Source organism: Gallinula chloropus (genome assembly GCF_964237585.1).
Source record: "Gallinula chloropus genome assembly, chromosome: 26".
Lineage (NCBI taxonomy): Eukaryota > Metazoa > Chordata > Aves > Gruiformes > Rallidae > Gallinula > Gallinula chloropus.
The window spans coordinates 2,612,812-2,640,108 of NC_140111.1; the positions used below are offsets into that span (position 1 = coordinate 2,612,812).

At 51.5% G+C, this 27,297-nt stretch overlaps 1 protein-coding gene across 2 annotated transcripts; it reads left to right on the top strand.

Annotated features, from left to right (window-relative positions):
* Positions 1–731: 731 nt before the first annotated feature.
* Positions 732–27,297, top strand: CDK12 (cyclin dependent kinase 12; the record flags this gene model as incomplete). Of its 2 annotated transcripts, none has more annotated exons than XM_084275672.1 (14): positions 732–1,783; positions 7,563–8,441; positions 12,028–12,204; positions 13,622–13,761; positions 14,369–14,539; positions 15,309–15,498; positions 16,293–16,349; positions 16,858–16,959; positions 18,194–18,271; positions 18,727–18,843; positions 19,384–19,515; positions 20,288–20,502; positions 22,193–22,642; positions 25,039–27,297. In XM_084275672.1, 14 exons carry the CDS (start codon positions 732–734, stop codon positions 25,731–25,733), a joined length of 4,455 nt encoding a protein of 1,484 aa, XP_084131798.1. In that variant the 3' UTR covers positions 25,734–27,297. The 2 variants fall into 2 exon arrangements, with proteins under 2 accessions (XP_084131798.1, XP_084131799.1); XM_084275673.1 differs by having other exon boundaries at positions 25,066–27,297.

Consider the following 27,297-nt stretch of genomic DNA (forward strand, 5'->3'; position numbering starts at 1 on the left):
TTCCCTCCCTCCTCTTTCCTCGAAGTCTCGCGCGATCGGCGAGCCGGGCGGCGGCGTTCTCGCGAGCGCTCTCGGGGTCTCGCGAGAGCTGGCGGGCTAACACCACCTCCTTTCCCCCCCCCCTCCCTTCCCCACCCCCCCCATCCCCGCCGTTGGACGCGGAGCCGTTTCGCTTTGGGAAGTGAGCGGGGGGGCGGCGGGAGCGCGGAGGGCAGGGCCGGGCCGGGCCGGACAGGGACCTGGGCGACGGGGGGGGGTGGGTGGGGGGGTTTGACGGGCGGTAGCGGCTCCCCTTTGGGCCTTCCGGTTGAAGGAACCCGCCGACTCCCGGTGCTGAGGGAGCGGGGAGGGATCGCGGGCCCAGGCCCCGCCTTCCCGGGGCGCCCCCGCCGCGGCGCTGCCCTCCGGGCCTGGGCCCTTCGGATGAGGCGGTGAGGCCGGAGCCCTTTCCCCCCCCCGTCCCTTCCCGGTTCCCGCCCGGCCTGCCCCGTTTCCCACCCCCACCTCCCTTTCCGCCTCCTCCGGGGCCTTGAGCCGCCGCGGGGCCGCGCTCCCTGCCCCGCTCCCCATGTAGGAGTAGGGGGGGGGGGTGTGTGTTGGCGGCAGGGAGGCCCGAGGCCTGGGGTGTGAATGGTGCGGGGAGCGGGGCGCTGAGGAAGTTTGAAGTTCGGGGGTTTTGGAGGCTTTCCCCCCCCCTCCTCCTCCGCTCTCTTGAGCACAGTGGAGGAGGAATGCCAAATCCGGAGAGACATGGGGGCAAGAAGGATGGGGGCGGCGGGGGGTCCTCGCAGCACGCGCCTGGCAGCGGGAGTTCGAACAGCAAGGAGAGGCACCGGCTGGCCTCCAGGCACAAGAGACACAAGTCCAGGCACTCCAAGGAGTCGCCGCTGGCAGCCCAGGACACGGCAGCACCCTTGGGCGCGATGATCAAGCCGCTGGTGGAGTACGATGACATCAGTTCGGATTCGGATACCTTCTCGGATGATGTGGCCCTCAAGCTGGACAGGAGGGAGAACGAGGAGAGGAGAGGGGACAGGAGCGAGAGGATGCAGAAGCACCGGCACCACCAGCACAAGCGGATCCGGGAGCTGATGAAGAGCAAACAGGCGGAAAAAGAGAGGAAGTTAGAAAAGAGCCTGGAAGCATCCAGCAGGTCGGGCTCCACCAAGGAGAGACTATCGGGATCCTCCAAGAGACTCCTCGAAAGCGAGGAGCACCCGAAGTCACTGTCCTCAAAGAGCAGCAACAAGGAATCCCGCTCAGCCAAAGCGCACAAGGAGAAATCCAGGAAGGAGCGGGAGCTGAAGTCCAGCCACAAAGAGCGCAGCAAAAGCCATCGGAAGAGGGATGCGCCGAAAAGCTACAAAACCCTGGACAGTCCGAAGCGCAGATCTCGAAGCCCTCACAGGAAATGGTCTGACAGCCCTAAATTGGACGACAGCCCCTCAGGAGCCTCCTACATCCAGGAATACGACCTCAGCCCACCCCGCTCTCACACATCCAGTAACTATGATCCCTATAGGAAGAGTCCGGGCGGCTCCTCGCGCCGGCAGTCGATCAGCCCACCTTACAAGGAGCCCGTGGCCTACCAGTCGAACACTCGCTCTCCCAGCCCTTACAGCCGGCGGCAGAGGTCCATCAGCCCCTATAACAGGAGGCGCTCCTCCAGCTACGAGAGAGGCAGCGGCTCATACGGCGGGAGGTCACCCAGCCCCTACAGCCGCCGGCGGTCCAGCAGCCCCTTCGCCCCGAAACGCTCCGTGAGCCGAAGCCCCATCGCCAGGTGCGTGTTCTCTGCGTGGCCTTCCTCTGAATGGGGAAGTGTCTGGGGGTTTCGGGGTGGCTCTGGGTGGGAAGGGTGAGCCCTCCCTCCTCCCACACACACACACCCCTCTTCCTTGTCTCGGTGGGGTTCAGACTCCACCAGCTGCCTGGCTTGGTTTGGGAGGGAGCCGTGTGGAATGGCTTTGGTGGGGTTTATGGGGGTTCCCTTTCAAACCCTGTTCACACTTGGGAAAACACCTCTCTGGCTGGCTGGCTGGCTGGCAGGAGGCAGCGTCCATGTTGGCTCTCGGGCGCAGAGGCTCCCGGGGCTGAATGAGCTCCTGGGATTAAATTACACCCACCTCTGGAGGTGGCCCCTGCAGAAGGGCCCAGGCTCCGGGGGAGGGTTGTGCCTTGAAGGGAGCCAGAGCCATGCGGCTCCTGATGCGGGCTGGAATGTGCTTCCCTGGTTTCCCTGCAGCCAGGGAGGATGTTTGCACCAGTATCTGGAAGCCTTTATCTCTTTCACTACTGGATCATGCTTTTAGGGAGGGCGGCTTGTTTTGAGTGTGTTTTCCTCTTTCTGAACTGACTTCTCTTTGCTCTTTCCTTGGAGGTGACCTCATGCCAACTCCCAACTTTCTAGCCTAAACTTTCTTTTCTCAGCCCTGGAGTTTCCTGCTTCCATTCTGAAGTCAGGGCGTTCTGGAAGGGCAAGTAGGAACCAGCTGTATTTTGGCTAATTATTTTACCCTTCTTTTCCCCCCTCTTTAATTAGCAAACTTGCTACAGAAGGAAGCTACTATCTGAAGGTAGTTGTGTGGTTTATTTCAGATACACATCAATCATCCTGTTAAATGCACAAATACGTAGCCTAATATTGACTCTCTTTCTTTTTTTTTCTAGCTTCAGCTCATGTTGAGTTTCCAGTTGTCACCATGGGTGCAGTGAAGCTTTGCTTGTAGCTCCATGGCAATTAAGATGTGACCTGGAATGTAATAGCTATAAAATGCTCTGCACTGTGTTAGCTGTGCTGCATCCTCAGGTCCAAACAGGAGCTGCAAGGGAAGAGGCTGCCTCCAGATCAGCAGTTCCTAAAGAACTCGGGGCTTTTGGAATCCAGCCTTTCTTACTACAGCTTTTCTCTTAACTTCAGGAATACTTTCTTTGTAGTGGGCTTGAACTAGTGCCTTTGTCCTTGCTGTGAGAGGGGTATTGGGTTTTAGCACACTGGAAAGCTGTTATGTAAAATCTACTTGCTCTGCTGAGATTTCCCATAGTGAAAACTTCCTTCAGGCTGCTTCTCCTCTGCCCTGTCTTCTCTGGGGACACCCGAGAGGTTCTGAGGGATAGTCCTCAATGTCTTTCTCTCCCCTCACTCCTCTTTGCCCTGGTGATGCTGCTTTTACTTATGACATACTAACTCTTTTGGAAGAGTGAGAATAGTGGGCAATATATATCTATTTCCTGACATCCTTGTGTGTTATGGCACCTCTGAAGTGTCCATGTTCAGCCCTAGCCAGGGAGAAATGATGTGGAAGCTGGAGTGGGTGTACAGAGAGGTCTGCTTTGTTCCCTCCCAGGAGAACCTACAGGTTACTCTTTCTGGAAATGGCTAGTTGCTCCTAACTCGAAATCAAGCAGTTATCTTTTCCTGATCTTAATTACTGGAGCAGCTTTGAAGCAATTCATGCTGCTTCCCTGAACTTATGTACCCACGTAAGAAACTCTTTAAGAGCATCTTTGACCAGCTGACAAAATGCTAACCCCAAAACCCAAACAGATTCCAAAGGTTACTCACTGTTTACGCTCAGCTTGTAGTGAATTCTTTGAGTGTCTGACTTCAGTTGATAACCTACAACTCCTCTCTCTTCTGGGCAGTTAACTTCCTGACTGTGTGCTGTACTTCTTTTAAAGCAGAACAACAAAACAGGGATCAGTCCTTCAGAAAACATTTGCCTGAAGGGATTCTAGTAGGGGGACAGAGGGAATTGAGTGTATTTTGTGTATGTTAGGGAGACTCAGGGTTGTAATTCATCATTGGTTTTCTTCCACTGAGCTTGCAGCCTGTACAGTGAGGTGGCTGGTGTAGGTTTATGGTCAGATGTCTGCTGCAGAAGCCTCATGTGGGGCTGCCCCTCTGCTGAGGAGCTGGCTGGAGCCTGGTCTGCTGCAGAGGGGTGTGTAAACGCAGGCAGCTGACTCTGCACCTGACCGTGTGATCTCTCCTCTGGGCTCCTGCAGAGGGGCAGGAACACTTTGGGAGAGAAAACGTCTGTAACTGGCACACTCAGGCAGTGAACATCTGCCTGTGCCTTAAATCCTTCAGAGGAGGCAAGGCAGGCTTTTCTGGGACACCCAATTATTTCCACTCACTGACAATATGGGTGGGGGGGGTTAGTGCATTCTGTGTTTTCTTTAATCTCCACACTCAGTGTTGGGAAACTGCATCAACGTGCAGATTGGAGAAGAGGCAGAATGTTTGCATTTCAAATAGCTGTGCAAAACAACTGGCTTTCAATTTAGGAGGAAATGAGGATGATTTGGTCAGTAGGGAAAATACCAGCTGTGCCTTGCCATTCCTCACAGCAACTCGCTGCAGCTAAAACTAGCAAAAGAAATGGCAGAGTCCCTGAGCTTGCTGCAGGTGGGTTGTGCTCTGTGTGTCCTGTGTGTAGCAGCTGTTGAGTGTGAGCCTGTGCACGTGCTGTAGTAGTGGCCACTGTTACACAGGTCCTTGCTATGGCAAAAGGTCATTGGGCTTTCATAAAGCAGAGGCTTGAGCCTTCTGTTTGGGATTGTTTTCTGAGTGATTAGAGCACAGCACACACAGTCAGGTGTCCCAGACACTGGTTTGTACTTTATTCTTAACTTCTGGCTCCTGAAGTATTTTATTTCAATGTCTGTAGGTGTTCCTGGGAGTGGGAGTGGATGAGGTAGGAGGGAGCAGTGGGCTTTGTTCCATCAACAGACTTGGCTCAGGGTCACCTCTGCTAATGACTAGTAGCTGTGGTTGCCCTCAGCATGGGGAGGCCTGGAGAGTTCTAGCATTCCTTTCTCCAAAGACTATTCTCATCTCCTGATGGAATCAGTTAAATTACTCTAATGATGCTTTTTCTGTTTGGATTTTTAGATGCACCAACATTTATGACTTTGTATTAATTCAGTCATCACGGTTGGTGTCTCTAGTTTCCAGTGCCAGGGAGACAGTGAGGGGATTTGTCACCCCAGAGTGTTTTAATCCCAAAGAAGAACTGTGTGAGACTGAATTACCCCCAGCCCATCCCTGCTCACCCCAGCAGAGCCAGGCAGCTGTAGGGTGTTGCCTTAACATATGGAAAAGGTAAAAGTGCTGACAAACTGGCTGGAGGTAAAGCCCCCAAAAAGATCCTTCCAGAGAGTGGGAAGAGTATCTTTAAAAACAGAAACCTGCCTGTGCATCTTCTGTCTTTACTGCATCTCTCCTGAGCTGTCCAGCAGAGATAAAAGCAAGTGCTGCTGTGGAAGTGCCTGCAGTAAGCACTGTAGTGGTGCTGAGGCTGCTGATGGTCTGATGATGAGAGGTAAGATTTGTTGTGGAGTGGCCTGTAACGGGCTGGGAGAGCAGATGAGCTGCTGGATGTGGTGCTGCTTTTGGGTCTGACAAAGCACCAGGCTGGAAAACGGGCTTAAAACAACAGCTCTTGGTGTAATAACTACAGGTAATTATCGTTAGATGGCTGAAGAGGAAGAAGCACGAGTGGTCCCTGTGGAGCAGGGAAGAGTGCTGGGAGGTAGTGAGTGGGTTTAGTCTGGGTGGAGCAGAGGAGCCTGTAGATCTGCTGATGGAAGGTCAGGGACTCATCCCAGCCCTTGGAAGTGCTGGTTCTGCAGCACAACTTCTGCAGCATCCCATGCTTGTGTCCATGCAGGTGTCTCTGTGTTTCCAGTGTAGCACTGTTAAAATAAGGTCAGAGTGTGCTTTTGGAGCATTTCACTTTGTCAGATCTGCTGAGAAAACGTACTGAGAATGTTGCTCTGCAACCACTTGAATTGGAATAACTGTTGGGGGATAATCATGGGGAAGAGTGGGAGATGGAGCAGGAAACTGAGTGTTGCAGCGTCTTAATTGACCTGGAAAGAATTGTAATAGGGAATGCCACCCCCCAAAACTATTTGTGGTTGCAGTAAACAACATCCTACAGGTTTCATTAGGAATGTTTTCTTTAGCCTGCAAATGTCTTGGAGCAGAGTGAAAATGGAAGTGCTTTTCCAGCTGCTGGGATGTGGCAGGTGAGCTGCTGTCCAAATGGTAAACTGTGTCTGAGGCCATTAGTTCATTAACCTGGGGCAGCATTCTCACTGCAGAGCAAGAGGTTGACAAGGACAGTAGTTGAGTGACTTAAGATGATGCTTTTTTTTCCTTTTGGACACGTATTTATTTTGTAAGCCTAAAGGTAAGGCTTGTGAACAGTCCTCCTGTTCTGTGACTGAGCCTCGTGCTGGCAGCGGGGTTGTACTCACTACTGAGAGGACATTGAGCTTGGAGTAGTGAGGGAAGAGGGTTCTGTTAAATTCTGTACTGTGGGATGGGGCAGTCCCAGCTCTGCCCATCCTCAGGGGTGCTGGTGGGGTCCAGTGAGGAGCTTTACATTAGGCTGTCTTGGTTCCAAACGTGTGCAGTCTTGGGGTAATACTGGCTTGTGTAGAGCTACAAGTGGTTTAGACCTTGTTGTTAATTGCATTCACTAGCAAGCCAGTGTCTATGGTGTTGAAACCTGCTTGGTACTGAGTGTGGTCTGTAGCTAGTGAGGAAGGATGTTTGGAGGGAACTGGGTATGTCTGGAGCAGTAAATCACAGCCTGAGAACAGACTCAAGAAGTTTCTATTCGTGGGGCCTGATCTCAGAATCTTATTTTCCTGTTGGCTCCACAGCTCCTCAACCCATCACAGCCACCCCACGTACAGCAAAAGCATCCTGGGAGACCCTAGTTCCTCCTGAAGTGGAGAACACAGTGGAGCCTTGTCAGTTCTCCTGACCTGGGCACTGGAAGTACTGGTTTCCAGTTCCATTTAACTGTTTTGGGTCCCCACACGGGTGGTGTGGCTGCTGCTGCCTCGTGACTCGGGCTGCCCTGCGCTCGCGGTGCGTGTCTGCACGGTGGGAGATGTTTCCTGCTTTGCTGGGATCACAGCACAGGCTTTGTGTGGTCTCCTATTTCTGCATATTCACCTAATTTAGAGCCCGTTCACTCTGGAGTAAGACAGACCCCCTGGACAATACCTCAAACAGTATTAAAATTCCTGAGTTTTTTTCTTCTCCTGAATCCCAATATGCAAATTTGAGTTCTGATGATAGTTAAAGAACTGAGAGGGGAAATTAGCTCAAAGTGAGATGCTTCCTGAGGTGCCATTCCCATGAGAGCAGTCGTATTTTATCCGTTGTTCCCTTTAAAGTTGTGTCTAATCACTGGGAAGGAGCCGTAAGCTGCCTGCTCATCCTCTTGACTGAAGGCATCTTTCACTGTGTGTGCATCTTTGATCTCACCTTTACCTTGAGGTTTGTCCCATCTCAATCCTTCATTTCTGCCTCGACAGTATGATTGTGTGGGTAGTGCTGACGTCAGATGAGGGTGATGACCTCAGACTTGAACTGGTTTAGTCAATAAACTCCTTCCCATAGCTGACAGGTGTTGCAGACTCTCTGAACCGAGTTGACAAATAACGATCTGATTTATTCTCAGAGAGCTCCTGATGTGTAGCTCCGAGGTTGAGAGATGCTTTGTTTCATTGACCCTCTCCTCCTGTTCTCTCTGCAGGAAGTCTGTGAAGTCCCGAAGCCGAAGTCCTGGCTATTCAAGACACTCATCATCTCACAGTAAGAAGCAGAGGTCTGGGTCACGCAGTCGCCATTCCAGTATCTCACCCACCAGGCTACCGCTCAACTCCAGCCTGGGGGCAGAGCTCAGCAGGAAGAAGAAGGAGCGAGCGGCCGCCGCGGCGGCTGCAGCCAAGGTGGATGGCAAGGAGGCAAAGGGCTCGCCTGTTTTCCTGTCTAGGAAGGAGAACAGCTTAGCTGAACTGAAGGAGCCTGGAACAGAAGCTAAAAAGGTCATCAAAACTGTTAAATCTGAAAAATCCTCTTCAGATACTGAATTAGTGAATTTACTGTATACGAACGCAGAGACTAAAGCCCCTGCGGAGACCCCGAAAGCCAAGGCAGAGGAGAACTCGGAGAGGAAACATCCTGCTCCAGCCAGAGAGCCCAAGCAGTCGGGAACAAAAGACTCGAAGCCTGTGGCAGAGGACCTCCTCTCTCCAAAAGAGACAGATGCAGCAGAGAAGGAGATTCCACCCCCGCAGCCCTCAATAAAATCACCTCCTCCACCTCTGCCCACAACCACCCCACCGCCTCCAACTCCGCCGCTGCCGCCTTTGCCTCCATCACCTGCTGTTCCGCCTTTGCCACCATCCCAACCGACTCCCGTTCAGGCCCCTACTTCAGCCCCAACGTCTTTGCCATCTTCTTCCCACCCAAGGACGTCTACTTTATCCTCTCAGGTGAACTCTCAGCCCTCTGTCCAAGTCGCTACAAAAACACAAGTGTCTGTGACGGCTGCTATTCCGCACCTGAAAACTTCAACGTTGCCTCCGCTTCCGCTGCCCCCTATTTTAGTTGGGGAAGATGACTTGGATAGGTAAGGTCACAAGAGAGCCTCCTGTTTGCATTTTAAAAGCAAAAACATTGCAAAAACAAGATTCTTTCAGTTAGTGTGACAGCTCCTAGCTTACCCTGCTGAGTGAGGGCTGTGCTGCTGGGATCAGTGTGGTGTTCCACAGCCATTCCTGGGTTTGGGCTCCTCAGGTTTATGTGGGGAATTTTCTTGTCCTGTGCAGGTACTTTTGTCTTGGTGAGAAAGAGAGGTTTGGCTGCTCTTTTGTGCTGGTTAGCAAAAGTTTCACCTCACTCTTTGTTCATATTTATTACAGTAATGAAGCATGGAGCTGGAGTTTTGCACCCCTTTACGTTGCAGCCCCTGGCACAGGCTTGTTTTGAAGCTAGTTTTTTGTTTAATTCCTCCAAAACCTGTACTTAAAATAGCAGGAAAGGGCTTAACAGTTCCAATACCAGCATTATTTCTATCCCAACTGCACTGAACCTGCAGGCTGTGCCCACATCTTAAAGGAAAAAAAAAAGACAATGATTGAACTAACTTCAATATTGTCTTAATTATTGAACAGTTAATACAGTCTTTATTGCTTGAGTAGGTGTTGCTTGTTTGAAAGAGTGAAACTGCACCTACTTCAGCTTTCTGTTCACTCTCATTTCTAGTCACAACACACAGGCTGGATCCTTGTCACTCTGGCTGCTCGGGGCCTTGGCTGATGGTGGTCTCAGCTTCTATCACAAATTGTCTAAAGAACCATAGTGGGGGTTTTTACTGGGGGGCAGAGGGAAGTGGAATGCCTAAAATGGGGAAGAACAACCTGCTCTCTCTCTCCCAGCTCTCAGTGTGCTCTGGTGCTGTTAATGTAAGGTCATCACTGATAATTATTTTTTTCCTCTGCTTGATCTACTTAGCCAGTAATTCCCTAAGGACTTCTGTACCCTTCCAACCATCACTAAAGGTGTAGCAGCTACCCTATTGCTTAGCAAAGTGTGGTTTGGAACCATTAGTGTGCTACCCAGTAGCTATGACTTGGTGCAGTTACCCCGTGGTTTACGTGAACACAGTATGTTACGTGACTCATTGAACTGATCCTGACTGCTTGTCCTGGTGTCACTGTGAAGTAGAGTTCCGTTGTTGCTGCTAGACTTGTGCCTGTTTGTCTTGCCCTTCCACAGTGTTGTTAGCAAGTACCTGTTTGGTGTAAACCTACTCATGATGAGCAGGAGCTTGTATTGCAGATGTTTCCTGACTCGACCGCCAGCCTAAGCAGGGCTCCTTGCTGCCTTCCCTTCTTTCCAAACACAGCAACCATGCTGCAAATGCTGTGGTTTATTTCTTAGCCACTCACACCTGGAGCTCTAGGTGTGGCTTAGCTGTATAAAAGTGTATTTTACCTCTGCCCTCACTGAGCTGAGGAGTGTGGGTGATAACACGGCTGGTTGCTGAGCTTGGGGAAGGGATTTGCAGTGATTTTTTTCCCAATAAAAGGATGGGGAATCCTGCTTCATTTTGCTGAGTCTGGTGGCAGTTGCCTATAGGGCTGACTGCCTGCAGAACCTCACTCTTATCAGCTGCCTTTGTGGTGATGAGCAAAATTTTATCTCAGGCTTTTGTTTTCCTGTGCTGAGGCTGGGAGGACCCTCCAGCTCCACGGCGGCAGCAAGTGTGGGATTGAGATGAGCTTTGAAGAGTCCCAGTACAAACCCCACCTCGTTCAGTCACAGGCTCTGTAACCTCTCACAGTGCTCACCCATCTGTCCATAATGCTTTTAGGTGTCACAGCTATCGAGGTGTCCTGTGGGTTGTTTCATGTAGCAGGAGGAAGGGGAAAAACTGCTGAGGGATGAGTGGTGCAAACTTTGTATGTGTTGGATGCTGCACCCAGATGTTGGATACCTTCTGTAGGCTCCTGGGAACATCTGCTTGATGGGTCACAGCACTAAGGTAGTTTAAAATGCTGTAGGGGAGGAGAAGGAGCTTCCAGGAGCCTTTGTTAGGCACTTGGCATTTGGGTTTGTCTTTTTTTCTGCTTAGGCATCTCTGAAGAGTGTTTGGCTGGGAAAGGAAAGGAAGGCCTGGGGAAATGTGTGAATGAAAATTAACTGAAGTTAGAGTAACCAGGTAGCAGCACTAGTGCTGATGAGCAAATAGATTAGGAAGGAGATGGGAATTGTTTGGGAAGAGGGAGAGAAGGGACCTCCTGAAAGGCCAGGCACCTGTGGGGTGAACCTTCCACACCCACCTCCCCGAGAAGGTTCTGTGGAGAAGTTGGGTTTTGATGTGTGTCCAGGGGGGAAAAAAGGCTGAGCCTTTTGACAGGGTCAGAGGGCCCAAGCTTAGTACTTACTCTTGGATATTTAAATATTATCAGGATCAAATTGGTTGCCAATTAGAGGTGGATTAAAGACAGTCAGATAAACAACAGCTTTTTGTTACTGTGAGCGTTGGGTCTGTCAGAGCTGGGTGGTGTTAGGGCTTTGAGCATGCTTAGGAAAGCTGGAAAACTTGGTTGATCTGCTCTCTTGGAACAAAGTCTTTTGCTCCTCCGTGCCCTGGCTGCCTAGATCCTGCTTTGAAGAACCTCTCCTGAGGTTTAACATGGGCTCTGCCTCAGTGAGGTGACCCAGCTGTGTGTCCAGAAGGATTCCCAGCAGCTTCAGCCCAGGCAGCTCTCCCACTTACAGTATTTCTAGGAGATGTACCACTCACAAGATCTCATCAGTGCCAAAACAATATCCTCCTTCATCTTGTGTGCTTCTTGACTATTTCACAAGAGATTTTTCAGGCAGATTAGGCAGAGTCTAATAAAAAAAAATTGGGAAAATGACCTAGTTCCATCAGTTCGTTTAAGTGGAGGTCTCTGTGCTGGAGCACTGGACCTGGTGATGCTGACAAACAGCAAACCTCCTGCTGGCTGCCCTAAAAACCGACCTCAGAAGGTTGTTTCCTATCTCCTCAGCTTTTTCTTTTCCTGGTGAGATGGATGTTTATATGGAGAAGAACTTCTGCCTGTTCAGATGTCAGGAGTTAGAGTCTGCTAATGAGACTCTTTGGAGTCTGACCCAAGGCTCTGTAACCACTGGTAATTTGGTTTGGGCTTTAAAAAGCTCAGCTTTTGGTTTCTCAGCAGCCCTCACAAGTCTGAGCTATGCTTCAGTCCTCAATGAGAAGGTAGAAGGTACCAATGTAGAGAGATTTAATTCTGGCTCTGTATTCATAGGGGTCCTTAACAAGTCGAGTGTTTAATTTCATTATGATAAGTGGACTAAATAGAGGAAGTAAAGGTTGGAAAGTGAGTGCTGGCTGATAACCTGAACAGGAAACTCAGAGTAACTACTCATTTGTGCACATTGAGCAAGCTGTACTTGCAGGGAGCAGTGTGTTTCTCTGTTAGCAGTGGCTCAAACCTAATGCTTTTTTTCTCCTGATGTATTATCATTGTGAAACTGAAGTATAAACTTAAGGTTTATACTTTGCTCATTTTGGCCCTTAAACTCGGGCTTTTAACTTTGTGCTCTCAAACAGAGAGCTGCAGCCCTAACAGTAGGGGTTTTATTTGTTGAATTGGCTGTTATGTCTGACTTCTGTGTTGTATTAACTTTTCGGAGTTTAGTCCAAAAGAGATTCTTCCTCCAAAACCTGTGAAGAAAGATAGAGAGCAGAGACCACGGCACTTACTCACGGACCTCCCGCTCCCTCCAGAGCTCCCTGGAGGGGATCCATCTCCTCCTGACTCCCCGGAACCAAAGGCAGCCACACCACCTCAGCAACCGTTCAAAAAGAGACCAAAGTAAGGCTGCCTTTCTCCTTATTGTTTCTCTTTTGGGTTGTTGGGACTTCTCTTTCTTCACCCAGCTCAAAGCCTAGGTTTCCAGAGCTCCATGTTTCTGTGTATGCTGCCATCCTCCCTGTGCCAGCACCCAGCACCCTCCCCACCGTTTACCCTCACCGGTAAAGCTTTAGCTGGGATTAGTTCAGTCCTCTTGAAGTTCTTTAGTCCCCTGGCTCGTTGTGAGCCTTCTCTCTGAAGGAAGTGAAACGAGGAGAACACAAGTTCATATTTCTGGGGGGTTTTGGTGTTTGGTTTTCTCCTCTGGTGTATGAACTGTTTCCTGTGGGTCGCTTCACGCGTGGGCTGCTTGCAGTTGAAGGCCGTTTGCCCCATCTGTTTGATCTTGGGAAGAAGAGGTGGTGTGAATCGTGCACAGAGTACAGACCACAGTCCAGGCTCTAAGCTGAAGCTGTGCTGGGTTCTGTTGTCCTCCACCTTGGCCCTTTTCAGTGGCTGGAATTGCTGGAGTATGCTCCAGCCTCACCTACCCTGAAAGTGCTCTCACCTTCTGTTTTAGCCTGTAGCCTGGCAGCCAAAGCAGCCTCCCAGTGAGTATCCCCACATAGAGCTCATGGTGCTTCTAGGAATTAGGTCCTCCCAGTAGGAGCCAAACCCCTTTTCTTTGTGTGCCATTGAGGCATTAGCCAGGTTGCAGGGTGTACACAGCCTCCCCAATACAGAGTGTGTGCAGCTGTCAGAGCAGCAAAGCTCCCTTGGTGTTTGCTGCCCAGAGTGCTGGCTGTGCTTCCTTTTAAATTAAAATCCAGTGCCTGGTGATTCTGCAAAAGACACCAAACACTGGTATTTATTTTTTTTTTGTCCTACTGTAGTGGAATTCTTTGGTCTCCCTTAGCTAAAGATACTGGCTTAGTATCCAAGCTGCGCTCAGTTAAGTGTTACGCAATGAGCCCTTTGTGGAAATCTTCGTGGCTGAGTGTGTGCCCAGACAAACTATAGCAACCTGCTTCTGCCACCTCAAAGCCACTGGAAATGAGGTGGCATAGCACCTATTGTGCTTGTCTTTCCCCCTCAGGGACTTCTTATTTCCCCAGGAAATATTGCTCACTAGCCCTACACAGCTGATAAACACCTAAGTGAAGTGCAAAGCTCTGATGGTGAGAGGGCTCCTGGGTGGTTCAGTGTCTGAGTAAGAGGGATAATATTCCTGTGTAGCAGCACCTGGGTCTGGATTAGTGAGATGATGGAGCAGAATTCCTTGTGCCCTGCTGCACACTCCCTGGCTAGGTGTGTGAAGATGAGGGTGCCTGGCCTCTGCTGTTTAGTTTAGCTTAAAATGGTCAAGTGGGTGTGTGTATGTGGGCTGGTGTGTGAGGTGGAGCATGTGGGTATCTAACAGTCCCCATCCCTCTTCCAGAATCTGTTGTCCTCGGTATGGGGAAAGGAGACAGACGGAAAGTGACTGGGGGAAGCGTTGCGTGGACAAGTTTGATATCATTGGGATTATTGGAGAAGGGACGTATGGGCAGGTGTACAAAGCCAAGGACAAGGACACAGGTAAGGGTTCCAAGCTGCTTTTTGAAAGCCTTGTTACTGTGGGTGTGCTTAAAAAAACCCATCCCAGTGCTAACGGTGCTGCCAGGTAAGGATGAGTACCTGTAGAGCTAGGAATGGCCCAGCCCTGGAATAGGCATTTGCATCCAGTGTTTCCAAAAATGGATAAACCAGCAGCTCTGCATCACAGGCACTGCAGCTTAGTGCCCAGCTGCCCCCTCTGCCTGTGGAATCCTGTCCCCTGCATGTACAGCTTGCACACAGTCGGATGGTCGTGGCCCAAGGTGCCTTGGTTTCTAGCTGTGCCTTTGCCAGGCTGGGTTGTAGCAGAGCTCCCAAAAAGGGCTGGGATCAGCTCACCAGTGTGCCCTCCCTCTGAAGCAGCTTAGGAGCAGCACTGGTGTCACCTACCTTGAGTTGTTGGTGTGACAACCTCTGAGAGGGCAGCAGCGTGGAAATTAGTGGGGTGGTACCTAAAGCTGCCTCTGCTCTTGCCTGGTGCATGTTGACTCTGCTCATAGCTGCTTTCAGCTTCCCCCTGGAAACAGGCAGAGCTGTTAGCAGGGATGTGTGTGTGCAGAGAGGCTTTGACCCAGTCTTGTTCTGGCAGGTGAACTGGTAGCGCTGAAGAAGGTGCGACTGGACAACGAGAAGGAAGGTTTCCCCATCACCGCCATCCGTGAGATCAAAATCCTCCGGCAGCTCATCCACCGCAGCGTGGTGAACATGAAGGAGATTGTCACAGACAAACAAGATGCACTGGATTTCAAGAAGGACAAAGGTATGATTGCTGCAGGGTGTGGTTTTGATTTGCACAAACGGGTGATGCAACTCCTGTTGGGCTGTTCTTAGCGTAAAGCTAAAAGTCTCAGTGCTGGTGGAGATTTCCTTCTTTACATTCCTCCTTGACTCACAGTTCCAGCGTATCTGGCGTCTGGATTTGGCCTTACATCAGGGGATAGATTCCAGTTAAAATGAGCTGTTGCACTGCAGAGCAGACGTGGGCTTGAGAGGATGCACTTCATTCCTGCAGAGTCACAGAAGAGCAGCCTTAAAACCCTTTATAGGCTCACTTCTAGTGCCAGCAAACTCAGAGTGTGGAAAACTTTGTCCCCTGCCACTGTGGAAGGAAGGGTGTTAGAGCATCCCACCAGCTTTTGCTTGGGGGCTTCTTTTCCATGAGAGAAGACTCCATGAGGGCTTCTCTCATGGAAGAGAATGATGTGGGCATCAGTTTAAGCCTCATGTAGCAGTAGTCTCTTAAACAAGAAGCTTCAAAGAAAACCCAAGATGGGTGAGTAAGTTTGATCAGGCCTTAAAAGGAATTTATTTGGGGGCACACTTGTATTTCAGCTTGATGCATTAGAGGGACTACTTAGGTTTTCAGTTCCATCCTGTCTCTTGAGGAAGAATATTTCTTGTAGGATGCCTGGTAAACCCTGAATGTCACAAGCTCATGAGCTTGCAGAAAGTGTTTCAACAATTCAAGATATTTTTATTCTTTCTTTTCCTCAGTCTCTCCTCTCTAAATCATTTCTCTGCTGTACCAGGTGCCTTTTACCTTGTGTTTGAGTACATGGACCATGACCTAATGGGGCTGCTAGAATCTGGCTTGGTACATTTCTCAGAGGACCATATCAAGTCTTTCATGAAACAGTTAATGGAGGGTCTGGATTATTGTCACAAAAAGAATTTCCTTCATCGAGATATCAAGTGCTCCAACATCTTACTGAACAACAGGTAACCTGGGAGTAGATACACTTCTGTCCAAGCTCTTCCTGCTCTCTGGGGTCAGTTGTGAGCCACACAGTGGTTGTCCTCACCTTAAGTATGTTGAGGAACAGGAGATGTTGATCCTCTTCAGTACAGCCCTGCGTGTTCCCACCAGTGGTGTGATGGTTGTAGTTGAGCAGCAGCTTTCCTGGGTTGAGGAAGCTCCTGCCTTGAGGCTGAACTGCTTTAATAGTCCCTCCACACGAGGCCCTCTGCTCCTCACAGTTCACTGTGTCCTGTTGATGTGAAGTGAAGGGGTCTCTGTGGGTGCTTGGTCTCTGCTTTTTGGCAAAAATGCTGTTTATTGGAAGCATTTTCATGCAGCAAAACCACTGAGGAGTAAGGTAGGAAGTGGCTCTCCATGAACACTCTCCTCTCTCCAGGCAGCAGTGGTTGGCAGTAGCGTAGTTCATCACAGAACACTTAATGATTACTCATTTGCTGTTAATTCTCAAGGCTTTATCTGGAGTCCCACAAGAAAACTTTGAGCCTGTGAGAATAACACTGCACATAGTTGTGTCCATGAGTCCAGATATCCACCTGAAAATGTCTCTGGGACATTGGCCTGTTGGGAAAGGTTTGGGAGAGGGGTGAGACTGAACTATTGCTTTTTCTTTTTGCTTCTTTGAAGCATAAAATAGGGTCTGGAAAACTAAGACTGGCACATCCACAAGTAATTACTGTGCACGTGGCTGTGTGTGGGGGCTTGTTTCCTTGCCTCTCCCTCCCATTCAAACCAGTGTCTGGGTTTTGTCTTTCAGTGGGCAAATCAAACTTGCAGATTTTGGACTCGCCCGACTCTACAGCTCGGAGGAGAGGTGAGGCAGAGGAGGGTGGAGGAAAGGGGGAAAGGGCTCATGTGGGTGGGCTGGGCTCCTTTCTTCATGATAGTCCCTTCACTGGGAAGTCCTGGCATTGCCTGGAGAATTATTTCTGGTGTAAGAGGTACAATGGAGCTCCAGCTGTTGGGAAAATATCCTCCTGGCTGGTACAAACAGCTTTTCATTACACAAAACAGCTGATAAGGAACCAAAACAGCATGTCTGCTTGTCATGGACCCTGCTTGGCTCAGAGATCAGTCTCTATTCAGTCACAGCAGCCTGTTGCTGGTCAGGAGCTGTCAGTCTGGGTTACCTACAGCCTACTGCTTGGGGCAGACCTGTGAAAGCTGGGATTTAACTCGGGCAGGTGCTATGGGAGTTGAGGCACTGAAAGCCTGCTGCTTCTACTGAATGCTTAACTCTGCAGTTTGGAAGTAAAGAGGACAGTTTTGTGAGGGGTTTGTGGCTCCTGTCATCAGCTTGTCTTTGTTGTCTGACCTTCCAGCCGTCCCTACACAAACAAAGTCATTACATTATGGTATCGACCTCCGGAACTGCTGCTAGGTGAGGAGCGTTACACACCAGCCATAGACGTGTGGAGCTGTGGGTAAGTGTCTGGTGGTGTCTTCTGTCCTCTTTGGGCTGTGAATGTGAACAGACTGTTCCCAGCAGCACTCTGTGATTTGAACCCTGCTCCAGCTTGGCTCTCAGAACCCCCTGCTCTGCAGAAAGAGGTGTGTGTCACCTGAGTACAGCTACATCTTGCAGGGAGAACTCCCAGAATGAGACTTTCCTTGGTATTGGCACATGAGAGCATAAAAAGCATCTTTAAAACCCAAAGCAGCCCACTAAGAGCAGAAGGGGTGACAAGTTTGCTCTGTGCTTCAGCATATGGCTTTAATGACCTAATAGAGAGGGGTTTTTCTGTAACATCTTCAGATTGCTTTGCTTGTCACCTGGGGTTTTTTTTCAGCTAAATCTAGGAAACACTTTAAAATAGAGATTTCAGGTTTCTGGTAGTGTAGGGAGCCTCATGAACAGGAGGAGTCTGGGTAGTTCAGCCACAAAGATGGGACGTTTTCCCAGGGATTCAGAACCAGAGACTCAAGGATTCAGCAGTGGGGCTGGATTTCCCAAAGTGTGTGCTCCCCATTGTCACATCCACACTTCAGGGGAGCTTAGCATACAAACTGCAAAGGTTTGTGCAAGCCAGACCCTGCTAATAACTTCTGGAAACTCTCTGTGAGGTCCAGTTGCTGTCTGTGGCCTGTGCTGAAGGAGAGGAGCTAGCCCAGCTCAGGGAGATGGGTGCTGGCGTCAGCCCACAACTAGTTTTGGCACCAATTTGTCATTCCTGTAGGAAAACTGAGGAGCAGACATTAAGAACTGAGTTCTCCCCTCCTTCCCTTCCAGCTGTACAAAGGTGTGTGTGTACAAACATCACATGTACAGGGCTGTATCCTGCACTGGGCAGCGACAGGCAGTGAGCTGTTGGCAGATACTCCCCCAGCAAAGCTGTAAAAGATAAAACCAGGCTGAGGCTGAAGGACAATGCCATCCCTGGCTGTTTTTCTTGCTGTGCCATTGATGCATCCTCCTTCCCCACAAAGAGTTAAAGCCTGGAGCCGGTGACGTGGGAACCAGCCTATGTTGAGTGTTATTTCCCAGCTGCGTAGAATCGGTGACTCTGTACACGTAGGTTAGTTTGTCAGTTCTCAACTACAAGCCCTGATGCAAATCACTCTCCTCAGGCAAACCTGCTTCCCAACAGAAACGCTGCAGTGTTCCAATGATCATCCCAAGGGTTTGCTGTCGTGACCTCTTGCTTTTCCTCTTTCCAGCTGTATCCTCGGGGAACTGTTTACAAAGAAGCCTATTTTTCAAGCCAATCTGGAACTGGCTCAGCTTGAATTAATCAGGTAAAGCATTGCACATGCATGCCTATGAGGAGAGGTGCTGCAGAAACTGCTTGTGCACACAGTCTCTGTGTTAGAAGAGCCCTTTCTCTAATCTGCCTGCAAATGGGACCAGTGAGTGACTGTACCTGCAGATGTGAGGAGCTGGGGGTCTCTGTGTCTGTACTGCTGATGCAGGTGCCCTCAGTAAATGTTGCTGCTGTTAGTTGAGTGCAAAAATCCTCAACCTAAATTGTGTCTCACATGGAAAATTGTGTTGGGTGTAAACCCAAAGCAAGAGTTTTTCCTCTTCCTGCTGCCTCCTTTTTAACCCTGAGGGTTACCTGATCTTTGACCTGTGCCCAGACCTAGGTTATGGGTACGCTGAGCTGCTCAGAAAGAAGATGTCTCCACTCAGGTTGGTGACTCTTCTCTGTGGGGTTCCCTTGCTGATTCTGCTCTGCTTTTCTGGTTCTCAGCCGGCTCTGTGGGAGCCCCTGTCCAGCAGTGTGGCCGGATGTCATCAAGTTGCCCTACTTCAACACTATGAAACCCAAGAAGCAATACCGAAGGCGCCTGCGTGAGGAGTTCTCCTTGTGAGTTTTGCTAAGAGGGGAAGGGGCTGCACAGGGGTTATGGCTTTGTTCTGGGGGGCCAATCGCCTGCTATCCCTTGGCTGGAGCCTATCTGGTAGGATAAAACAGTGCTTTCCCTTTCTGCCTTCTGCCAGAGGGCTTCTCCTCTCTGGGGAAGGTTGCAACGAGGTCACCATCCCCATTTGAAATACCTGGTCTGCCACAGGTGACTTTCTGGAGGGGATCCTGCCCCTCTGCAGGCCAGGGACACTTCTAGCCAGAGTCTGCACCCAGAACGTGTGCTGGGAGCCTGGTGTCCTCACAGCACTGAGGCTGGCTGCTCTCTAAGGCCAGGCTGTAACTGTGTGAGACCTGGTGGGATTTGTAGCCAAATTGGCAAAAATCAGTCACAAATATCTCAAATCTGATGTCTTCTGAGCTGCTGCATCCCATAGAAACACACTTTCACTGCAGGGATTTCCCTTAAGCACCTTTGAAAGTGGGTTTCTCCCCCAGTTCAGAACATCCCCTTCACCCAGCTGTGTTTCTGCCTCCACCCAGCATTCCTTCATCTGCTCTTGACCTGCTGGACCACATGCTGACGCTGGACCCCGGCAAGCGCTGCACCGCGGAACAGGCGCTGCAGAGCGACTTCCTCAAGGATGTTGACCTCAGCAAGATGGCACCTCCAGAGTAAGTTCCAGCTGGCATCCTCCCTGGCAGTGGGCTCTGCTGAGGAGCTTTGGGAAGGTGCTGCTACCTTGGCCTTGGGGTTTGGTTTCTTCAGGCAGAATGAAGTTGTTATTGCTGGGTTCTGTTCTCAACTTGGCCCTTGTGTTTTGTCTTGTGACAGAGCAAATAACTCTTCCTACACTGTGGGTTTTCTGCCTGATAGCAGGCTTGGGTTTATGAAGCTCAGCTTGCCTGCAAGGTGCTCTAAAACTCTGCTGGAAAATACATGAGGTATTACTCTCATGTATCCCCCTCTTCTGTCATGGGGAGAGTCTGGGCCTCGTTTATGCTGCTGCTTAATCAAGTAGAAGAGTGTCTGTGGAGCAGTGTCACACTGCAGCGCTCTTCTCCCACCAAGCAGGCCATAAACCCTGCTCTAGCTGCTTTGTGTGCAGTAGCTCTTGAAGTGCCCATTTTCTTCAGAGCTCCTAAAGACACCTGCTTTCTTAAAGCCCCCAGACTCTCAAAGCTCAGCAGACTTAGGTTCATCAGGACTTGTAAGCCAGTCCACTCAGGGGTGAGATCCCAGTGCAGATTTAAGGATTCACATGCACTTAGGCTGCCTCTCCCAGCTCCAGCACTTGCCCCTTCTTGTCTTAGCAGTAGGATTGCCATCAGAAGAGCATCTGTGCTTCTCATGGCACTAATAACTTCCTGTGGGGGTGAAATGGGTTGGGGGAGGGGGGTTGTTTCTTGCCACGTTTCTTCACTGTGAAGTGTTGTTCTCTTCCAGCCTTCCCCACTGGCAGGATTGCCACGAGCTGTGGAGCAAGAAGCGCCGGCGGCAGCGGCAAAGCGGGATCGCGGTGGAGGAGCCGCCCTTAGCAAAAGTTTCTCGCAAAGAAACTACCTCTGTAACGAGCACAGACACTGTGAAAAACAACAGCAGTCCTGTGCCCCCACAGCCTGCCCAGCTCAAAGCAGAGTCTGGTGCTGGAGATGCAGTAGGTCAGTGCACAGCCTGCTCTGTAAATGCTCCTCCTGCTCTGTTACCTCCCTGGGTCTGCTTTCAAGCCGGTCTGGTTCTTACACCTCTATTTCTGTGGAAAGAACCTTCCAGAATCTTCCAGTCCTGATTTTTTTTGGGGGTGGTTTGGGGCTTTTTTTTTTCCCTCATGTTATGGCAACTCTTGGCTGCAGAGTGTTCTGGCTGGGCTTCAGAAGTGGCTGGTGATGAGCTGACAGTGAATTTGGTCTAGGAGTTAGATTAGTGGTTCTGATGGATGATATCAGAGTGATGAGATAATGAAAGGAGACCTTGAGTCACTCAGGCCAGCAAAGTACCAGACAATAGGCTGAAAGGTGGAAAGGGGGTGCAAATGGGCTGAATTTGGTGGAATTATACAAAGATTAAGCATGGTGTGTAACAGATGTCAGGGTGGTGGGCAGAAGTGTGCCTTACTACTTGCAAAAAAGATTGCTGGGCTGTAAGGATTTGTAGGACTGGGACCACCCTCCTGGTGCCTGGGAAAGTGGTGGAGGGAAAGTACTCTGACTCCTGGGAATGTGGAGATAGACAAAGCTACCCCAGTTGTACTGACTGCTCTGTAGAAGCCTTCTGGAGAAAAAAGGGAAGGGGGGTGGAAATCCAGATATGGGCTGAAGCTTCCTTTGTGTCAAATGTTGTAGTGACAAGTAACGAGGAAGACAGTTCTTGCTCCAGGGAATGCACGATCCATGTGTTCAATGAAACGTGGCAGATGGACAAAAGGTGGTGGTTGGATTAACAAACAGCTGAGGAAAGCGAGTGGCACGTTCCTCGCTGCCTACCAGAGAGAGGAGCTTCATGTGGAGCTGCTGAAACCAAACCTTTGCACCCTTCTTCCCAGAAAGTTTGCCTTGGAGTCAGTGTGTAGGGACAGCCCTGTCACTTGGCACTCAGGAGGCTCTGCTCTGCTCTGGTGCAAGGGGAGGTGATGCCACTCGAGCTGCATTTTAGACTAACCTGAATACCTGCAGGTCAGGACAGAGTCCTCTCTGATCCCAGGCTGGATTCCAGCGAGGAATTGCCTTCTGTTTGACCTAATTTCTTCTGCTGCGTCAGTGGAGCACACCCTTCCTCCATCCTCCATCCTGAGAAACCTGCTCTCCAGTGCAGGAGGGGAGCGTTTGTGATGGGGGCAGAGCTGCAGAGACCTTGGGAGGGGCTGAGCTGCTGCTCGATGACCAGCTCAGGGTTTCCACCTTCCTCATGCATCCTCAGGCTCGTGTAGCTTTGATCCTTGGATGCCCTCGGTTAGCCAACCAGGAGCGGGGAGGTTGGGCTCAGCAGGGCTGGCTTTGGAGGAACAGGGGTGTGTTAGAGTTGGGTTGGGAGCTTTGAGGGGGGGCAGGGAAGAAGCCTCCCTCTCTGAGGGAGCGGTACCCAGCGGTAGCTTTGGGTGAGTGCAGTGTGGGCGCAGTACCACGGGGTGCTGCTGCAGTGCTGCTCACAGCCCATGGCAGTCTGGAGAGGGCAAGCTGGTGGTGGAAATCCAAGCAGACCATCCTAGAATCCTCCTCCTGGAGCTTCTGTGCCTTTCCCTGGCTTGGGGACACGGAGAGGAGGTGTCGAGCTGTATGTGCAGCGTTGTGATTGCAACCCAACGTGGTGCAGCTTTGCCTGACCCTCCTGTGATGCCGCTTGTGTCCCCCACAGGCCTCGGAGAAATCACCCAGCAGCTGAACCAGAGCGAACTGGCTGTTCTACTCAACTTGCTGCAGAGCCAGACCGATCTGAGCGTCCCACAGATGGCCCAGCTGTTGAATGTACACTCTAACCCAGAGATGCAGCAGCAGCTGGAGGCTCTCAACCAGTCCATCAACGCACTGACAGAAGCCACCACTCAGCAGCACGAGTCTCAGGCGGCAGCGGCAGCAGAGGAAGCCATAGAAGAGCCACCTGCAGAGACCCAGCTACCGGAGGAGCAGGCGACTCCAGAAACAGCCAGCGCTCAGGGAGATATGCAGAACGTGCTGGCAGTTCTGCTGAGTCAGCTGATGAAGAGCCAGGAACCTGTTATCACCATGGAGGAGAGCAATGGGGAGAAGAGCAGCGAGCAACGGGGAGCGAGGAAAACCCCCACCGCACACCCGGAGGAGACTACAGGTAAATAACCAGCGCTGGGGCTTGTGCATCGTGGCTGCTGCACACTTGTTGAACAATTAAAGTATTCTGAGTGAGTGCACTGTGGCTTGGGAGGTTGTGGGAAGGAGGAGGAGAGGTGCTGGGTGTTAAAATGTGCTCGGGTCTCAAATTCGGAGACTGACAAAGATACCCACTCCCTGTGGTAGGTGCTGGACTGCTCAGGAGGCTCTAACAGCCCTAACACACCCAAACATGAACACACTGAACTGTTCTGCAAAGCGTGTAAACCCCTGAGTGCTCTGCTCACAATGGGGCAGTGAAGACTATAAAGGTTTGGGGGTTTGCCCAAAAATTGAAGGGAAGTTTGGAGGGGTCAGTCCACACCCCTTGGAATCAGGTTCAGGTGGAGTTTTTTGCACAGGGTGTTGGATCTCTGCTGACTTTTCCCAACCTTATTGTTTATCCTGACTCCTCTCTCACTGTTCCCTTCCAGCACTCTCAAAAAATACTTTAAACCCCCCCCCAAAATATGCAGAGAGATTCTTAAGGGGCTGATGTTCTGGGGAGTGCTGGGAGGGAAGGATGATGGCAGCTGTGTATGTGAGAAACTTGTGCCTCCAGCCTCAGTGTGTCACATGTAGAGCTGCCTCTTGGGAGTCCCAAAACTCAGCTTACCCTAAAGCTGAGCCCAACAGCTCCTTCCCATAGAGCAAGTAAAAGGCACGTTCAAAAGACCTGACCCTATGGGTGAACTCTGGCATTTCCCTTCCCAAGGTGAGTGTAAATATCTCCATGTCTCTTGTTTCTGTTGATCTCTTGGATTATTAGCAACATCCCGTGACGACCTCACCAAATTGTAGCAGCGCCTCCCGAGTAGGGCTGGGACTCTGCAGGGACCTCCTTGGGCCTGGTACACACCTCCTTGGGCCTGGTACACACCTCCCTGGGCCTGGTACACACCTCCCTGGGCCTGGTACACACCTCCTGCAATGTAGCTCAACGTGCTGTGTTCTCGTGCCTTCAACACACCCGCCCACCACAAGCCAGTTGTGATCCTGCTCTTTATTTTTTGCCTCCTCTCTACTTTTTTTTTTTTTCCCCTCTTGTTTTGCCCTAGTACTGGAAGATAACTAGGCTATTGTAGAGCAGATTCAATCAAATAACATTGTTCTCTGTTTTATAATTATTTTAAATGATATGCTGTCGTCCCCCGTCCCCCCCCCCGTCCCCCCTCCCCAAAAATCAGCTTGGCTTTAAGATTTACCTGAAGATTGTTTTCTGGATTTAAATACAATCTAGTTTTCAAGTGGACTGACTGATATGGGTGGAGGGGTGGTCCTGGAAGACTACTGGTTTTCACAATAAAGTTTGACCTTTTTAATAACCACTTTTGCCAAGTGATTTTGAGGATCTGGTTCGAACGAGGCGCTCGTGGCCTCTCCCCTCCCCGGGCAGCCGATGCTTTTCTCGGTGGGTGAGATGGAGTCAGTGCAGTTGTGTTGCTCTGCAGGAGTCAGGGCTGGGTCTGTGAGGCACTGGGAGCAGATTGGGGCGTGTGGGAAGCCGTGTCCTCCCCTCTGCAGCATCACTTCTGGCCGTGGTGCTGTGAGGCTGAGGGGGACACACAGAGCTCTGTGCTTGCCTTTCCCACTGCCTGTCCAGGCTGCCTTGTTCTTCCTGCTGCCTCAGAAGCAGCGAGAGTGGAGGGGGGGTTTGTTCATGCTGGAGGGTCCTTTGGGAATGGAAATCCTTGTGACTTTGGGGCCAAGGTGGGAGGGCTAGGGGGACACACCAGAAAGATCTCCTCGTGCTCCAGGCCATCCTGTACATTGCATATGAATGTTTGTGGGTGGAGATGGTTTTTGGGTTGTACCCTGGGCATGTACCAGAGCAAAGAGGGGACAGGAGTGGGTGTACCCCCTCCCTCAGGCTGCCACAGGCGCAGCCAGGAGCTGCTGTGTGTGGGTTTGGGGTTGGACCTGTGGTTTTCTCTCCTAAAGCAAAACCCCTCAGCTGCTGAGCCTGGTACCGGCGCGGCACGGCGTCCCTCCGCAGCGCCAGAGCCTCGTGTGGCTCCACATCTGGCTCCTGCTCCGCGTTGCCCTTTGATCCCAGAGCAGGAATTCCCTCTGTGGGCGCCCATGTGTTAAGCCAGCTGTTGGGTGGGAGCGTGGGAGGGGCAGGGGGGACAGGGTGAGGATGGGGACACCCTTAACGAACGTGTGTGCGTTGGTCTCGGGAGGAACAGCGGCTCTTCCACCCCTCAGCCTCTTCCCAGCACATCCTGGGCTGTAGGCTGGCTGGGGTTGGGGTTTGGGGGGATTGGGGGGGGGATTTTTATCTGCTTAGCAATGTGTTCTATGTCTGTTTCACGTGCTGTTTTAAGATGGTGTTTAAAAGAAGTAACCCTTCCACAGCATGTCCTCCTCGCATTCTCCCACCAGAGAAGAGACCCCCCGAACCCCCTGGACCACCACCGCCGCCGCCTCCGCCCCTGTCTGAAGCTGATCTCTCCAGCGCAGCCCAGGAGTTGAACCCGGCCGTGACAGCCGCGCTGCTGCAGCTCTTGTCCCAGCAAGACGCGGAACCGCTCGCCCACGCCACCCACGAGCACCCGGCCCCGCCGGCCCCCGACTACGGCAGGTCCCACCCTTCCAGGACTTACAGCGCTGAGGGCTCAGAGGGGGGATTTGGTACCGAGGAGCTGAATTCGGGCCAGACGCTACTAGAACCCTCTGCCCAGCCTCTGGGGAAAAGCAGGACCTTCTTGGGCTCCGTGAGCCACCTCGGGGAGACGAGCAATTACCAGGGCACAGGATCTGTCCAGTTCCCAGGGGACCAGGACCTCCGCTTCGCCAGAGTCCCCGTCGCCATACACTCGGTCGGCCAATCTTTCCCCAAAACCGAGGGGAGCAACAACACCCTGCTACACCCAGAGGCCAAAATCCAAAACTACGGCGAGCTGGGACCGGGGACGGCCGGTGCCAGCGGGGCAGGAACAGGTCACAGCTGGGGTGCCCCAACCCAGGCCCCTTCTTCCTATGGGAAGGCGTACCGTGGGCCCGGCAGAGTGCCTCCGCGGGGGGGACGGGGGAGAGGGGTTCCTTACTGAGAGATTCACCTTTTCTCCCCCCCCTTCCCTCGCCTCTCCACCTTTAGTGACATGACTTTTATTACCATTTCCTTTGGGGTTTGTTTTTTTCTTTCTTTCCCCTTTATTTTTCTTTCTTTTTCCCCTTTGCCAGAGCAAGGTCTCCTCCTCGTTTCAGCCGCTGCCACGCCTCCCTGTTGTGCTCCCTTGCTGGGCTGCCCCTGGGCACCCCATCACCCCTGCTGTAGGGTCCCTGCTCGGGTGCCTCGCTGGCCAAAACCTCTCATGCTTGGTTAGTGATGAAAACCAACCCCGAAAGTGAACCCCACCAACCCCCCCACCCTGGTGCATAGAGCAGGGAGGGGTGTGGGGGGGGGATTGTTTGGAGGTAGGAGGAATGAAACCAACCCCTCTGTGGGGGGAGAAGGAAATAAAAAGGATGTTTCATGAGCCCCCCACCCGTGCTTCTTGAGAGGGGGGAAGTTCAGGTAGGGCTGGGGGAGAAACTGGGTCCCAAAGTACATTTTTTTTTGTGTGTGTGGTTTGGTTTCCCCCCCCTCCCCAATTCCCTTTTAAAAAGAAGAAAGGAGGAAAATTAAAGAGGGGATGGTGGGGGAGGAATAAGGTAGTGATACAGAGACTGCTGGAGTGCTGGGCCTGGCTGTGGAGCTGCAGGAGGGGGCACAGGGCTGGACTCTCGTTTATCTGTCACTCTCTTTCCTTCAAGCATCCAGCTGTCCCTCTGCTCCAGCTCCGTTCTGGGGCTGGTTGTCTGTCCTTCCCTGGTGGCCCCACGCCTGGATCCTGCCCCTCAGCATGGTAACGCTGGTAAATGGCTCTGTGGGGTCTCTGGTCTCTCCCAACACAACTTTGGCTGTGGGAACTGTCAATTTTCTGTTTCCCCCTTTTTTTGGGGGGGGGGGGGAGCACAGAGAACCCCCCTCTACATCCACCTTCCTTTGTAATCCCAACTCCCCAACTGCTTCAAGGATTAAAAAGGAAGAAAAACCAAAAGGCAAAACAACCCCCAACTTCTGGCAGGGAATCGCTGCTGGGCAGTAGCATCTCTTGTACCCAGGGTGCTTTTGGGATCATGTCTGGGTCCCAAGCAGCTCAGTTGGGCTCTCAGGGTCCTCAGAGCCTCCCTGTGTCACTTCTTTAAGCATTTCTATTTCTGTTCCCAACAAGCTCTCTCCTCCTGCAGCGCATTGCCGTGTTGTCCGTTCCACTGAGACTTAAAAGAGATGAATAAAACCAAGGTACATATTTATGAGCTTTTTCTTCCCCCTCTCATCCTCCCCAAGCAGCCCTTTCCCATGGCAAACACTCAGCTCTTTAACCCTGGGAAGCATTACAGGGGTGGGAAGCTGGTGGGGCCCAGAGACCTTCTTCCTGACAGGGTTTGATTTTTGTGTCTTGTTAGAGAGAGAAATTAAGCAAAATGATAAAATAAAAGCCCCCCCCAACTGGGTGGTGCTTGGGGAGAGCCCCCCCCCCCCCCCCCAGCCTGGCACCCAGCAGCACAGCCCTGGGTGGCAGCATGGGACAGGACAGGGGCTATAGAATAGAGAGATTTTTGGCTGGT